The sequence below is a fragment of the Macaca fascicularis genome, chromosome 2 (assembly GCF_037993035.2).
Source record: "Macaca fascicularis isolate 582-1 chromosome 2, T2T-MFA8v1.1".
Lineage (NCBI taxonomy): Eukaryota > Metazoa > Chordata > Mammalia > Primates > Cercopithecidae > Macaca > Macaca fascicularis.
Genome location: NC_088376.1, coordinates 97,463,866 through 97,480,733, shown reverse-complemented (window position 1 = coordinate 97,480,733; position 16,868 = coordinate 97,463,866). Strand labels below are relative to the sequence as shown.

The 16,868-nt window shown below is 45.5% G+C and overlaps 1 protein-coding gene across 10 annotated transcripts in view; it reads left to right on the top strand.

Annotated features, from left to right (window-relative positions):
* The window catches only part of LIPH (lipase H), a 55,326-nt gene that overhangs the window by 13,648 nt on the left and 24,810 nt on the right, over positions 1–16,868 (top strand). For 6 of the 10 annotated variants that reach the window (XM_045386522.3, XM_045386521.3, XM_045386520.3 and 3 more), the window contains exons 2-5: positions 5,244–5,611; positions 6,706–6,814; positions 13,242–13,343; positions 16,173–16,262. In XM_045386522.3, the coding sequence (XP_045242457.2) occupies positions 5,244–5,611; positions 6,706–6,814; positions 13,242–13,343; positions 16,173–16,262 (669 nt within the window). The remainder of the gene's footprint in view (positions 1–5,243; positions 5,612–6,705; positions 6,815–13,241; positions 13,344–16,172; positions 16,263–16,868) is intronic. The other 4 variants (XM_065540331.2, XM_074031602.1, XM_065540330.2 and 1 more) reach the window with 1 other exon arrangement.

Sequence of the window (16,868 nt, the reverse complement as noted above, 5' to 3'; positions counted from 1 at the left end):
AAAGATAGTGAACCTAGAAGTCACTAACCCTGGAAAATATAGCATTGCAGAATTCAATTCAGTTGTGTCCATGTGGGACCTCTGAGAAGATGGGGATGGATGTGCAAGAGATCTATTTCAGAGAGTGTGAAGGATAAAGGAGGAGGGAGTGGGAATAGGCAGAGGGAGGCTTCACACCATGATGCGGGCAGTTTGGCACCTGAGAATGGAGAGGAGAAAGGAAAAGTTGGGTAGGAAGAGCCTCAGACCCCAGCACAGTTCTGAGGATATTTCAGCCAGACTGATGGGGAATCCTTGAGCCAAAGTTTCCAAGTGGAGAGTGCCACATGGGACAGGAATGACCTGCCTGGCCTGGCTTAGTGATTGGTGGGGAGCAGCATCGGGAGCCATGGCTTCATGGGCTATCGGCCAACTCAGCTGTACTTCTTCCAGAAGTTTCTCTGAAAGGCAGGTCTTAGGCACTTCTGTGGGTACCACGCCAAGTATATGTTATGCCAGTAAATGTAAAAGGATATACTCATTTATCTTTTTTAAAGGATCTGAGAGTGGGTCATAAAATAAAACCCAATTTGATCCTATATATATGATCCATAAAATGGGGCCAGGTGTGGTGGCTCACGCCTGTAATCCCAGCACTTTGGGAGGCTGAGGTGGGTGGATCACCTGAAGTCAGGAGTTCGAGACCAGCCTCGCCAACATGGTGAAACCCCCATTTCTACTAAAAATACAAAAAAATAGCTGGGCATTGTGGCGGGCACCTATAATCCCAGCTACTTGAGAGGCTGAGGCAGGAGAATCGCTTGAACCCAGGGGGCAGATGTTGCAGTGAGCCAAGATCGCACCACTGCACTCCAGCCTGGGCAACAGAGTGGAATTCCATCTCAAAAAAAAGGTCTGTAAAATAAAGGGATTCAGAAGGTAAAAAGGATAAAGATATAGTAGGCAAATGCTGATGAAAAGAGAGCCCAGTTATGATAAAAATATCATTTGAGGCTGGGCGTGGTGGCTCACGCCTGTAAACCCAGCACTTTGGGAGGCTGAGGCGGGAGGATCACAAGGTCAAGAGATCGAGACCAGCCTGGCCAACATGGTGAAACCCCATCTCTACTAAAAATACAAAAATTAGCTGGGCATGGTGGCGCACGCCTGTAGTCCCACCTACTCGGGAGACAGGCAGGGGAATCACTTGAACCCAGGAGGTGGAGGTTGCAGCGAGCTGAGATCACACCACTGCACTCCAGCCTGGCAACAGAGCAAGACTCTGTTTCAAAAAAAAAAAAAAAAAAAAAAAAAAAAAAAAAAAAATATATATATATATATATATATATATATAAAAAATTTGGTGGAATTAAAGGTAAAAGGGGCATATAAAATTAAAAAGGACATAACACCTGAGACATTAAGTATAGGTAATAAAATAAAAAAACTACAAAAATAAAGCTTAATAGTTTGGGTAACTTGAATTTGCCCAACTGTGATGTTATCGTACTTTGATGTTATGTTTTTATTATTTAAAAAGAATCCCCCATTGTTGGCATTTAGATACTCATTATTTTCAGAGGATGCAAGAGAAAGAAGATTCCTGATTCCCAGACCAGACCAAGCTCCCTATTTAAGTTCTCATCTTACACTCTATCTCCTTTACATGGCACACATCACAGGTAGCAGTTTTATACTTATTTGTGTGTATTATTTCATTACTGACTGATTCTTCCTCTAAAATGCCACCTGACATAGAATCTAGGATAGAGTAGATTCTTTTGGAATGAATTGCACATATTCTCTGAGGATGAGAGATAATATATGTAAAGCTCTTATAATATTTAGTATTTAGGGGAACAAGGAAATCCATTTCACTCAATACTTATGATGGACTTCTCCAGGGGACAGTGCCATTACAAAAATAACTAAGACTTAAAAAAAATTATGTAGGGCTGGGCGTGGAGGCTCATGCTGTAATCCCAGCACTCTGGGAGGCCGAAGCAAGTGGATCGCTTGAGCCCCGGAGTTCAAGACTAGCCTGGACAACATAGCGAAAGCCTGTCTCTACAAAAAATATAAAAATTAGCCAGGCATGGTGGTGTGCGCTTGTAGCCCCAGCTACTTGGGAGGTTGAGGTGGGAGGACTGCTTGAGCCCAGGAGGCAGAGGTTGCATGAGCCGACATCGTGCCACTGCACTCCAGCCTGGGTGACAGAGCAAGACACTGTCTCAAAATGCAAAACAAAACACAAAACCAGACAATTAAACAGTCCTCTTCTTGGGAAATGAATCTTTGTCTTCTCAAGTATGATCTCATTCAGATTAGTCTCCCCAGGATTCCTCTCTTGGGCAGATACGTGGCAAGTGAAAGATGACATAATTTCCCCAGGCCACTTGTTGAGTCAGTTGTACACCCAGGAACAAAACCCAGCCTTACTGATAGCTAAGAAGGAGAGACTCAGCCCTACCCCAAGACACTTCCTGATCAATAAGAAGATGACTAATTACACAGGCAACTCTTTGCTCTGGGTCTTTCTCTACAAACAACTAGGCAAGTCCCTGTTCCCAGGAGCATGCAACTTACAGGAAGAGGAAATGAAAGAGGCTAATGGATGGAGAAAATGTTTACATCACGAGCATGCCTCACTACACATGCTACTTGATGCAGTAGAGTAAAAGGAGGATTGCGTGCATTTGGGGTTCAACATTAACCACCTGTTTTCTAGGATGAGGGATTTCAAAGCCTCCTTAACTCTTTTTTTTTTTTAAGAGAGAGAGTCTCGATTATTTATCTACCTGATTTACCACAGTTTTGAGCACTAAACAGAGGATGCAGATAATTTTCAGATTCCAAGAAAAATTATTTAAAATGGCAAGCTTGGCTGGGCACAATGGCTCACACCTGTAATCCCAACATTTTGGGAGGCTGAGGCGGGCAGATCACCTGGGTCAGGAATTCAAGACCACCTTGGCCAACATGATGAAACCCTGTCTCTACTAAAAATACAAAAATTAGCTGGGCATGGTGGCAGGTGCCTGTAATTCCAGCTACTTGGGAGGCTGAGGCAGGAGAATCACTTGAATCCTGGAGATGGAGGTTGCAGTGAGCCAAGATTGCACCACTGCACTCCAGTCTGGGCAACAGAGCAAGACTCTGTATCAAATAAATAAATAAATAAATAAAATAGGAAGCTTTTAGTCCTAGATAAGTCTTTTTAACTTCATGAAAGCAGAAATCCTACAGACGGTGTTTTCTGGGAACAAATTTCACTAATTGTGAAGTAACGATAAGAACCATCAATTTAAGTGTAACCAACAAGTAACATCTACTCACGTGTAAATTTCCTTTAAGTTCATTTAATTTTTATTTATTTATTTATTTACATATTTATTTATTTGGGGGGTCAGTTTTGTGCTGATTCTATTATGAAACTTCACTCACTCCTGAGTACCAGAGCCTTTGCGAAAAGTTTCAATAAATGCATACATGAACAGACTCAGGTTATTAAAGATGGGCAGGGACCCCAAGACGAAGGCTACTCTGAGGCTTCGAATGAAGGAGAATAATTCCTGGATGTGCAAATGAAGATTCATTGAGAACAGGGACCCAGAGCAAATGCTTCCTTTGGAGGGAGTCAGACAGATGTTTCCCAGGGCACTCTTGTCTTCTGTTGGCCCATTGCATGTTAACAGCCTTCCCATTTTGCTCTTGGCCACCAAGAATGGCCATCAGTAGTGCCTTGCCTCTTCTGAGTATCTTACAGAAGATACTCATCATCTCCCACTTGGAGCTGGGGATAACTTGCTGTTCGACATGTTATTGAGTCCTCTACCATGTGCTGGGCACTATGAGGGATATACAAGTAATGAGCTGCCATTTCAAAGAGATTGCATTCTAGCAGGATAGACACATATGTACATAGATACCTATAATGCATGCCTGAAAGTGGGTTTCCATTGTGTCATCAACGAGGTGCATAAAGGGAGTTTTGGGAGTTCTGGGGTGAAGCATAGTACTTATGGCTGGGAGGGTCAGAGAAGGCTTCATTAAGGTGGTTTTTGGGTTAAACCTTGAAGGAGGATAGGATTTGGAAGAATGGTTTTCTTCTTCTTCTTTTTTTTTGAGATGGAGTCTTGCTCTATCACCCAGGCTGGAGTGCAGTGGTATGGTCTCGGCTCACTGCAAACTCTGTCTCTCAGGTTCAGGCGAATTCTCCTGTCTCAGCCTCCTGAGTAGCTGGGACTATGGGAGCTCGCCACCACACCCAGCTAATTTTTTGTATTTTTAGTAGAGACAGGGTTTCACCGTGTTAGCCAGGATGGTCTCGATCTCCTGACCTCGTGATCCACCTGCCTTGGCCTCCCAAAGTGCTGGGATTACAAGTGTGAGCCACCACACCCGGCTGAAAGAATGGTTTTCTGGTGAAGCAAGAGGTCACTACATACAAATATGATTTTGTTGGCCAGGCATGGTGGCTCATGCCTGTAATCCCAGAACCTTGGGAGGTCAAGGTGGACAGATCACCTGAGGTCAGGAGTTCGAGACCAGCCTGGCCAACATGGTGAAACCTCATCTCTTCTAAAAATACAAAAATTAGCCCAGCATTGTGGTGGGCGCCTGTAATCTCAGCTACTTGGGAGGCTGAGGCATGAGAATCACTTGAACCTGGGAAGTGGAGGTTGCAGTGAGCTGAAATCATACCACTGCACTTGGGCCTGGGCAACAGAGTGAGACTCTGTCTCCAAAAAACAAAACAAAACAAAACAAAGCAAAACAAAAACAAAAACAAGAAAAAAACAAATATGGTTTTGCAGCCAGGTGCAGTAGGCTCAGGCCTGTAATCCTACCACTTTAGGAGGCTGCAGTGAGTGGATCACTTGAGGTCAAAAGAGTTTGAGACCAGCCTGGCCAACATGGTGAAACCCCATCTCTATCAAAAAATACAAAAAGTAGCCGGGCATGATGGCGTGTGCCTGTAGTCCCAGCTACTCAGGGAGGCTGAGGTGGGAGAATTGCTTGAGCCTGGGAGGTGGAGGTTATAGTGAGCTGATATTGTGCCACTGCACTCCAGCCTGGGTGAGAGTGAGACCCTGTCTCAAAATATGTATATATGATTTTGCAACTTAATTCAACTGGATCCAGCCCTTAACCAGGTCCTATCAGGAACATAGGAAGAACTCCTACAAATATAGAACAACACTCTTGCTTGATACCCAACTAAGGAAAGACCTGTCGTGATGCCATCTCATTTTTATTTTCAGACACAGAAGAAACATGTCCTTCATTCACCAGGCTGAGCTTTCACAGTGCAGTGGTTGGTACGGGACTAAACGTGAGGCTGTTGCTCTACACAAGGAGAAACCTAACCTGCGCACAAACCATCAACTCCTCAGCTTTTGGGAACTTGAATGTGACCAAGAAAACCACCTTCATTGTCCATGGATTCAGGCTAACAGGCTCCCCTCCTGTTTGGATGGAGGACTTAGTAAAGGGTTTGCTCTCTGTTGAAGACATGAACGTAGTTGTTGTTGATTGGAATCGAGGAGCTACAACTTTAATATACACCCATGCCTCTAGTAAGACCAGAAAAGTAGCCTTGATCTTGAAGGAATTTATTGACCAGATGTTGGTAAGAGAATTCTTGTAGATGATTCAGAGCTATGTTGAAACTGGCCCATTATCTGAGGGCTTAAAGCTAAGAGATAGCTACGGTGAGCAGGAGGCCTATTTTGCAACATTTTGCAAATATGAATAAGCCCCAAGGAAGGTGGGATGAGGGGCTGTGCAAAAGGCCAGTAGGTGTTTGTTAGGCTGTGCACTGCACAGGGCACCCATGTAAGGGAGCACCCTTGTCATTGTGACATTGTAGATTTATATATTTGTTATGATAAATTTCCAGCAGATGATGACAAAGTGTCTTGAGGAAGGGACATTTTTTTCCCTCTCACAGTAAAGGTGTCTTACAGGTAGGAAAGGTTCTGTCTAGGAGTTCTTGGTTTAAATGCCTAGAGATTCCTCAACTTCTTCTTTTTTTTTTTTTTTTTTTGAGACGCAATCTCACTCTGTCGCCAGGCTGGAGTGAAGTGGTGCAATCTCGGCTTGCTGCAACCTCTGCCTACGGGGTTCAAGTGATTCTCCTGCCTCAGCCCCCCAAGTAGCTGGGACTACAGGTACACGCCAACATGCCCAGCTAATTTTTGTATTTTCAGTGAGGTGGGGTTTCACCATGTTGGCCAGGCTGGTCTTGATCTCCTGACCTCGTGATCCTCCCACCTTGGCCTTCTAAAATGCTGGGATTATAGGCGTGAGCCACCGCACCCAGCTAATTTTGTATTTTTAGTAAAGACATGGTTTTTCCCTGTTGGTCAGGCTGGTCTCAAACTCCCGACTTCAGGTGATCTGTCTACCTCAGTCTCCCAAAGGGCTGGGATTACAGGTGTGAGCCACTGTGCCCGGCGGACAGACTATTTTGAATCCTGCTCTGCTCTCTCCCCAGTTGCCTGATCTGGGGCAGATTACTTCAACTTGGGGCCTCAGTTTCTTCATCTGCATAATCAAAAGAATAGTATTTACTTTGCATGGGTGTTGTGACCTTTAAATGAGATAATAGATGTAAAGTGCTTAGAATTACTTCTCCAAAGTCAACAGCCAGGAAATTTCTACAAATGTTGTTAATTCCTTGGCCCCTTACAATTTATAATGATGGACCTCTTGAAATTCCAGGCAGAAGGAGCTTCTCTTGATGACATTTACATGATCGGAGTAAGTCTAGGAGCCCACATATCTGGGTTTGTTGGAGAGATGTACGATGGACAGCTGGGGAGAATTACAGGTAAGCGCCTGTGAATGGGCATGGGGTGGTGGCCTGGGCAGGGTGTTCACTGGGGGAGCATTATGTAGGCCAATCCAACTCCCTGGGTTCAAAGCCAGCTCCAATTACCTAACCTCTCTGAGCACGGGTCCTTGCGTGCAAAAGGAAGATCAAAATAATATTGACCTCAGGCTATTATGTAATAAAACATAAGTAAAGCATTTTGTAAATTGTATATACTATAGAAAAGATGGGTCGTGACTTTATTTCTGTTATGGCTGGAAAAACAGCTATGTCCCATTCAGATCTGTGTGCCCCAAGCAGTTGGTCCTCTTCCTTTTATTTAATCCAGGAGACCCTGAACTATAAACCTAATAAGCGTCAGTCCCCAGGCACAGCTGGAGTCTCATGATAAGAAAATGAGATGAGAATTTTGATGGCTGGGGCTTATTCTCTAAATATCAGCTTTCAGGCCAATACTGAATGAAAACGTTTGGAAATGCAGCAGATCAAATCCCAAACAAAGACTCCCTTGCTGGAATCTCTTGCCTAGTAGCTTTCCACAGTGGCTCTCTCTTTCAGAGTCTCAAAGCCTCTCCCATTTCTCCTTTCCCAGAATCCATCCTCATACCTAGAGGGCTATTTTAAATCTATGGAAACTGAAAAGGTAGACGTGGATGGAAAAAGGGGAGAGGTAAATGATTAAAACTGCATTTAGGAGGTAAACTTTTAGGGCTGCAAGTTTTTAATTTTATTTTTAATTAAATTTTTTTTTTTATTATTTATTCATTTTTGAGAAGGAGTCTTGCTCTGTCCCCCAGGCTGGAGTGCAGTGGTGCGGTCTCGGCTTACTGCAACCTCCAACTCCTGGGTTCAAGCGATTCTCTTACCTCAGCCTCCCGAGTAGCTGGGATTACAGGCATGTGCCACCACTCCTAGCTAATTTTTGTATTTTTAGTAGAGATGGGGTTTTGCCATGTTGGCCAGGCTGGTCTCGAACTTCTGACCCCAGGTGATCCACCCAACTTGGCCTCCCAAAGTGCTGGGATTACAGGTGTGAGCCACTGTACCCGGCATTTTTTTTTTTTTTTTTAGACAGGGTCTCACTTTGTTGCCCAGGCTGGCGTGCAGCTCACTGCAGCCTCAACCTCCCAGATGCAAGCAATCCTGCACTCAGCCTCTCCATTAGCTAGGACTACAGGTGTGTGCCATCACACCTGCTTAATTTTTAATTTTTCTGTAGAGATAGAATCTTACCATGTTGCCCGGGCTGGTCTCAAACTCCTGACCCCAGGTGATCCACCCACCTCGGCCTCCCAAAGTGCTGGGATTACAGGCGTGAGCCACTGCACACGGCCTTTTTTCCCCCTTTTTTTTAGACAGGGTCTCGCTTTGTTGCCCAGGCTGGCGTGCAGCTTACTGCAGCCTCAACCCCCCAGGTGCAAGCAATCCTCCACTCAGCCTCTCAAGTAGCTAGGACTACAGGTGTGTGCCACCACACCTGCTTCATTTTTAATTTTTTTGTAGAGATAGAGTCTTACCATGTTGCCCAGGCTGGTCTTGAACTCCTGGGCTCAAGCAATCCTTTCAACTCAGCCTCCCAAAGTGCTGGGATTACAGGTCCGAGCCGCTGTGCCCGCCTCATGCTGTATTTCTGTTGGACAGCACTTCCTTCCAGAGTTTATGTTGATCTGGGGTATGGGAGTAAGAGGCTCCTGAAGTTGCGTGCAAATGCTGGGTGTCTGTCCTGGGGAGGGGTCCAGAATTTTCATCAAATTCTCAAACTAGTTAAGGCTGCAATAAAAGCCAAGGATTCCTATCTGAACATTTTTTCTGGTGATCTTAGAGCAGTAAGAAAAAGCTCTTTGGCTGGGTGCAGTAGCTCAAGCCTGTAATCCCAGCACTTTGGGAGGCCAACACAGAAGAATCGCTTGAGCTTAGGAGCTTGAGGATGCAGTGAGCTATGATCGTGCCACTGCCCTCAAGCCTGGGTGACAGAGTGAGGTCCTGTCTCAAAAAAACAGTAAACAAAAACCAAAACAACACAACAAAAAAGGAAAAGCTCACTTTTTACATTCTGTTTGTATTCCACAATAATCTCAGAATGTTCTGGATTTAGATTCAGGAGCCATTTATTTATTTTAATTTTTTAAATTTAGTGATGGGATCTCATGATGTTGCCCAGGTTGGCCTTGAACTCCTGGGCTCAACAAATCCTCCTGCGTTGGCCTCCCATAGTGCTGGGATTACAGGTGTGAGCCACCACCTGGCCTTAGGAGTCCTTTTATAATTCTTCTTTTCTTTTCTTTTTTTTTTTTGAGACAGAGTCTTATTCTGTCACCCAGGCTGAAGTGTAGTGGCATGATCATGACTCACTGTAGCCTCAAGCTCCCCGGGCTCAGGTGATCACCTCTGAGGCTCCCATCTCAGCCTCTCGAGCAGCTGGGACTAACGGCATGCACCACCATGCCTGGCTAATTTTTGTATTTTTTGTAGAGATGGGGTTTCGCCATGTTGCCCAGGTTGGTCTTGAACTCCTGTGTTCAAGCGATCCGCCTGCTTCAGCCTTCCAAAGTGCGGGGTTACAGACATTGAGCCACCACACCTGACCTTATAAGTCTTCTGAAGTAGCTATTAATTCTACCTCAATTTTATAATTTAAAGGAACTGAGATTCAGAGAAGTAAAGTAACCTGCCTAAGGGCACACAGCTGGTTAGCGCTAGGTTTGGGGCTCCGTATCTATCTGCTCACACATAGTATGCAGCTTTTACTATAACTTCTTTCTGACACTGGAAGCTAATCATTTGCTATGGCTTATCGCTAAGGAAATCCCAAGTCCAAGCCTGCCTGTGACAGTCCCAGTTTCTAACTTTGTCTTGGTATAATTATTAATAGCACCCTTATCACTCTGAAAACTGTCCTGGTTCCGATGTTTTATTCATCATGAATCTGGAGGTTGCTATAAACTGAGGCTCTCCCTGTTAATTTTATTTATTTATTTATTTATTTTTGAGACAGGGTCTTACTTTGTCACCCAGGCTGGAGTGCAGTGGTGCAATCACAGCTCACTGCAGCCTCAAACTCCCAGGCTTATTAATAGCATCCTTATCACTCTGAAAATTGCCCTGGTTCAGATGTTTTATTCATCATGCATCTAGAGTTTGCTATAAACTGAGGCTCTAACTGTAAATTTTATTTATTTTATTTTTTTGAGACAGAGTGTCACTCTGTCACCCAGGCTGTATTACAGTGTCACGGTCTCGGCTCACTGCTACCTCTGCCTCCCAGATTCAAGCAATTATCGTGCCTTAGTCTTCCAAGTAGCTGGGATTACAGGCGCCTGCCACCACACCCGGCTAATTTTTGTGTTTTTTAAATTAATTTATTATTATTATTATTTTTTGAGACCGAGTCTCACTCTGTTGTCCAGGCTGGAGTGCAGTGGCACGATCTTGGCTCACTGCAACCTCCGCCTCCTAGGTTCAAGTAATTCTCGTGCCTCAGCCTCCCGAGTAGCTGGGACTATAGGTGCGCACCACCACACCCAGCTAATTTTTGTGTTTTTAGTAGAGACAGAGTTTCATCATGTTGGCCAGGCTGGTCTCAAACTCCTGACCTCAGGTGATCCACCCACCTCGGCCTCCCAAAGTTCTGGGATTACAGGTATGAGTCACTGCGCCCAGCCTATTTATTTATTTATTTTTGAGATAGGGTCTTGCTTTGCCACCCAGGCTGGAGTGCAGTGGTGCAATCACAGCGCACTGCAGCCTCAAACTCCCGGCCTCAAACCATGCTCTCAGCTCATCTTTCTCCCCATCTCCCCACTACCTCAAGTACCTAGGGCTACAGGGACTGCAGGCATATGCCACTGCGCCAGGCACTGCTTATTTCCTCTTCCCTTCCTTCCTTCCTTCCTTCCTTCCTTCCTTCCTTCCTTCCTTCCTTCCTCCCTCCCTCCCTCCCTCCCTCCCTCCCTCCCTCCCTCCCTCCCTCCCTCCCTCCCTCCCTTCCTTCCTTCCTTCCTTCCTTCCTTCCTTCCTTCCTTCCTTCCTTCCTTTCTTTCTCTTGCTTGGTCTGTTGCCTGGGCTGGGGGGCAATGGCACAATCATGGCTCACTGGAACCTGGAACTTCTGGGCTCAAGTGATCCTTCTGTCTCAGTCTCCAGAGTAGCTAAGATTACAAGCATGAGCCACCACACCCAGCAAATTTTTAATTTTTTTGTAGAGACAGGGTCTCCATATGTTGCCCAGGCTGGTCTCGAACTCCTGGTCTCAAGCAAGCCTCCCGCCTTGGCCTCCCAAATTCTAGGATTATGGATGTAAGCCACTGCGACCAGCTGAAATGGAGGGATTAAAGCTAGAACCAGGTAGGCTGGGTGTGGTGGCTCACACCTGTAATCCCAGCCTTTTGTGAAGCTGACAGGGGAGGACTGCTTGAGTCCAAGAGTCTGAGACCAGCCTGGGCAACATAGCAAATGTCCCCACAACCGGCTCTCCTCCCCTTCCCCTACAAAAAAAAAAAAAAAAAGAAAGAAAGAAAAAGGCTGGAACTTAGGAAATAAAGGCAAAGATGCTATCTCTTGCATTTTATATGTAACACCAGGGGATAGGAGATATAAAATGACATTCACAGACAAAAACTTCAAGGAAAACTTCCCTCGAAACCTTCTTCACTCAAGGTAGGGATCTGGTAAACCAGACCTTTTTTTCCTTTTTTTTTTGGAGATAGAGTCTTGCTGTGTCACCCAGGCTGAAGTGCAGTGCCATGATCTCAGCTCACTGCAACCTTTGCCTCCTGGGTCCAGTTGATTCTCCTGCCTCAGCCTCCCGAGTAGCTGGGACTACAGGTGCCCGCCTCCATGCCCAGCTAACCTTTTTTTTTTGAATAGAGACGGGGTTTCACCATGTTAGCCAGGATGGTCTTGATCTCTTGGCGTCGTGATCCGCCCACCTCGGCCTCCCAAGGTGCTGGGAGTACAGGCGTGAGTCACCGCGCCTGGCTTTTTCTTGTTGTTGTTTAATCTTTGTTTTGTGGTTACAACATCATAGGAGCTTCTATCCTGTTTTTCCAGCTGCTTCATAGTGATGGTGAGGAACACCCAAATAACATTGACCAAGGGCGAGAAACTGGTTTAGGCATTTATAGAGTGGGTCAATTCTGCAGGGATTGACACCCACTTTGTTTCCCTCTTCAATACCTAACCTGATACCTGGCCTGACCAGTGAGTTTCGCCCTTTCCTGCCAAGCTTGCTAAACTCAGGGCAGTGAAACCAAGAGCTCAACAGATAGAAGTGGTTGCATTAAGAGGCTATGTTCTGATCAAGGCTCTTGATCTTCCTGAATCACAGTTCATTCATCTGGAAAATAATAATAGTTACCCTGCCTCTCTCACAGGTTTGCAATGTGGATCAAATGAGCTAGCATATATGAATAAGAGTGGAAGTTCTTTATTTATTAATAACAAAAAGGAAGGGCTGAGTGAGGTTTCTGGGTCATCTAAAGTAGGATAAAGATGAGTATAGCACCTGCTCTTTTCTTTCTTTCTTTCTTTCTTTTTTTTTTTTTGAGACGGAGCCTTGCTCTGTTGCCAGGCTGGAGTGATCTCAGCTCACTGCAAGCTCCGCCTCCGGGTTCCAGCGATTCTCCTGCCTCAGCCTCCCGAGTAGCTAGGACTACAGGCACACACCACCACTCCCAGCTAATTTTTTTGTATTTTTAGTAGAGACAGGATTTCACCATATTGGCCAGGATGGTCTTGATCTCTTTTTTTTTTGAGACGGAGTCTCGCTGTATCGCCCAGGCTGGAGTGCAGTGGCACAATGTCGGCTCACTGCAAACTCCGCCTCCCAGGTTCACACCATTCTCCTGGCTCAATTTTTTGTATTTTTAGTAGAGACGGGGTTTCACCGTGTTAGCCAGGATGGTCTCGATCTCCTGACCTTGTGATCCGCCTGCCTTGGCCTCCCAAAGTGCTGGGATTACAGGCGTGAGCTACCGCGCCCAGCGGTCTTAATCTCTTGACCTTGTGATCCCCCTGCCTTGACCTCCCAAAGTGCTGGGATTACAGGTGAGAGCCACTGCGCCCGGCCTGCTCTTTTCTTTTTAATGCATCCTTTGGTGCTTTTTTCCTGAGGAACCCCCGTTTGTCCCCACCCCTTGAACCTCATACACGTGTGCATTCCCTACAGTTGAGCTCTGCATGAGACATGCCCCTGATGGAATCTGGATGCCATTCTCAGGGGCACAGCCAGGGTAACCATCTCCACTGTGGGAACAAGCTGCAGAGCCATGGAAAGGAGTCCTGGCCAAGTGGGACGGGAGTGTGAGTGCTCGCCCACCTGAGGGTGCCCTGCAGCCTGGGAGCCACCCTCATCCAGAAGGATCAAAGGCCCGGTCGCAGGTGACTCATGGTGTGGGGCTGCCAAGTGACTCTGTTTTCCTTCCAGGCCTCGACCCTGCGGGCCCTTTATTCAACGGGAAACCTCACCAAGACAGATTAGATCCCAGTGATGCACAGTTTGTTGATGTCATCCATTCCGACATTGATGGTAACACTCCTTTCCTTGTGGGCCAGTGACTACCCTTAAGCTCCTAAAGAGTCTCTCCTGGGGAGAGATCATCACGTAGGAGCAGATCAGGTTCCTGTAGATCCCTACTTTTTTTTCCGGGCAGGGTTCCAAATCCACAGAAATATTGAGGGAAGCTGGTTTAATGTAGGCACCCAGGACCTTGTACTAGAGCATGGATGATTATCCCATGGTCTCTTCATATTTTTAAAGGAATTATCATGCTCAATGAAGGACAGGCTAATTTTCTCAACATGAAGATAAGTGTTTTCCTATGTGCGACTGGGTTTGCATGCATGATTTCTTGGTGGTGTTTGTTCTTTTTATTTTCTTGAGCTGCAGGTGTTAAATCTCTCCACACAGAGTGACTCTGATGCACCTACAGCTCTCTGGCTCTCTGCAGATCTTCTTGGTCATGGCTGTCTTTATTTTTATTTTATTTTATTTTATTTTATTTTATTTTTGAGACGGAGTTTCACTCTTGCTGCCCAGGCTGGAGTGCAGTGGCACGATCTTGGTTCACTGCAACCCCCTGCCTCCTGGGTTCAAGCAATTCTCCTGCCTCAGCCTCCCAAGTAGCTGGGATTACAGGCACTCACCACCATTCCCAGCTAATTTTTGTGTTTTTACTAGAGACAGGGTTTCACTCTGTTGGCCGGGCTAGTCTCAAACTCCTGAGGTCAGGTGATCCACCCACCTTGGCCTTCTAAAGTGCTGGGATTACAGGCGTGAGCCACTGTGCCTGGCCATCTTTAATTTTTAAATTTTTAAATTTTTCTTCTTTTTGTAGAGATGGGGGTCTTGCATTGTTGTCCAGGCTGACCAGTTGATCCTCCCAGTTCAGCCTCCCAAAGTGCTGGGATTACAGGCGTGAGCCACTGCAGCTGGCCCATTTCTGTCTTTCATGGCGCTGTTTTTGTGTCTGGGATTGGGTACATGTCATGTGGGGTTGGGTGATACTCCAGGATGGTTACCTATATCCAGATGTCTGGGAGAAGAGCTGGAGTAGGAACTTGGGGAGGATTGAGGAAACAGCAGAGTGATCATTTAATCGGACATTCTCTTCACGATACAACCACCTAAAAAAACCCTTGCCATCTCTCATGGGCATTCTGGTGTGGTATTCAACAGTTATTTGCCTTGAAAGAAACTGTCTCTTTGTGAAACAGTGGCGTTCTTACTATGAAATTTGCAAAGTACATTTTAATGCTTGATGGAATAGAATAGAGCAATTATTTTTGGGAAGTGAATTTTGAAGGAGAGGGTATAGTTTTGCCATCAGGCAGATGTAGATTCAGATCCCAGGTTTTGCCCTTTCTAGTGATGTCATGTTAGTTCCTTAAGTCCTCTGAACTTCCTTTTTTTTCATTGGTAGAGACGAGGTCTCACTATGTTGCCCAGGCTGGTCTCAAACTCCTGAGCTCAAATGATCCTTCTGCCTTGGCCTCCCAAAGTGCTAGGATTATAGGTGTGAGCCACCATGCCTAGTCCCATATCTTCACCTAAGTTGTTTCATCTGAATTTACCAATGACCACTTTGCATTGTGAAACACCTAGTACCATGCCCACAGACACATGTGGGTTCCCAATATATAATAACTATTATTATTATTACCACGATGCATTATGTATATACACGTGCATATAGATGTACACCTACATTAAATTATTTAATTTATATTAAATCAAGCACATTACTGATTGGGGGTTTAATAAAGACAGTAAACAGTTATTAAATCTATATATACTTTTTAAAATTTTTATTATTATCATTTTTTGAGACAGGGTCTGGCTCTGTCACCCAGGCTGGAGTGCAGTCACACTTTTGGCTCACTGCAACCTCCTCCTCCTAGCTCGAGAGATCCTCCCACCTCAGCCCCTTGAGTAGCTGGGACTACAGGCACACACCACAATGCCTGGCTAATTTTTGTAGAGACAGGGTTTTGGCATTTTGCCCAGGCTGGTCTCAATTCTCCCACCTCAGCCTCCCAAAGTGCTGGGATTATAGGCGTGAGTCACTGCACCTGAACTATGTACACATTTCTAGGTCCTCATTTTCTAGAAGTAGTTCCAATCTTTTTACCACCCTAGATCTCAAATATTTAAAGATTTTACCTACTAAGTAAAAATTCATTTTTTCCTGTCTCCTATTCATTTGTTATACAAATGCAAATAGAGGCTCGGAAGCACCAGACAATTAAAGGGTTGCAGCCAAATATAAGGAAGAAACAGGGCTGGGCACAGTGGCTCACGCCTGTAATCCTAGCACTTTGGGAGGCTGATGCGGGTGGATCACGAGATCAGGAGTTCAAGACCAGCCTAGCCAACGTGGTGAAACCCCGTCTGTACTAAAAATACCAAAAATCAGCCGTTCATCATGGCACATGCCTGTAATTCCAGCTACTCGGGAGGCTGAGGCAGGAGAATCCCTTGAACCCAGGAGGTGGAGGTTGTGGTGAGCCGAGATTGCGCCACTGCACTCCAGCCTGGGCAACAAAGTAAGACTCCATCTAAAAAAAAAAAGAAGAAATGTATCATTTTATCAGCCTTGCAGTGGATGAGTGACTAAACTCCCTTAGGCCGTTAGAAATATTGGAAGTAAATTCCTGGCCATCTTCACAGTTACCTTGTTGGAAATCATTGCCTTCTAACTAACTAGCTGGGTGACTTTGGGCAAACCACTTACATAGGTATAACAATAATTATATAACAACAACAATAATAGAATTCTTGCTTATATCCGGCAGGCAAATGAGCTGTGAGATGGGAAAAATTCAAAGCAGTATAAAAGCAGAATGTGTTCTCTTTTAGCACTGGGCTACAAGGAGCCATTAGGAAATATAGACTTCTACCCAAATGGAGGATTGGATCAACCTGGCTGCCCCAAAACAATATTTGGAGGTAAGCACAGATACTTTATATTTTGTAAAATAGTGGTATAAAAAGGCATATTTGGAGGCCGGGCATGATGGCTTATGCCCGTAATCCTAGCATTTTGGGAGGCCGAGGCGGGTGGATCACCTGAGGCCAGGAGTTTGAGGCAAACCTGGCCGACATAGTGAAACCCCATCTCTACTAAATACAAAAAATTAACCAGGCGTGGTGATGCACGCCTGTAGTCCCAGCTACTCAGGAGGCTGAGGCAGGAGGATCACTTGAACTTGGGAGGCAGAGGTTGCAGTGAGCCGAGATCGCGCCACTGCACTCCAGCTTGGGCAACAAGAGTGAAACTCCATCTCAAAAAATAAAAAATAAAAAAATAAAAAGGCATATTTTGGCCAGGTGCAGTGGTGCACACCTGTAATCCCAGCACTTTGCGAGGCCAAGGTGGGAAGATTGCTTGAGCTCAGGAGTTCAAGATCAGCCTGGGCAACAGAGGGGAGACGCCATCTCTACAAAAACTAAAAACAAAATTAGCTGGGTGTTGTGGCACACTCGTGGGCTCAGCTACTCAGAAGGCTGAGGTGGGAGGATTGCTTGAGCCTGGGAAGCAGAGGTTGCAGTGAG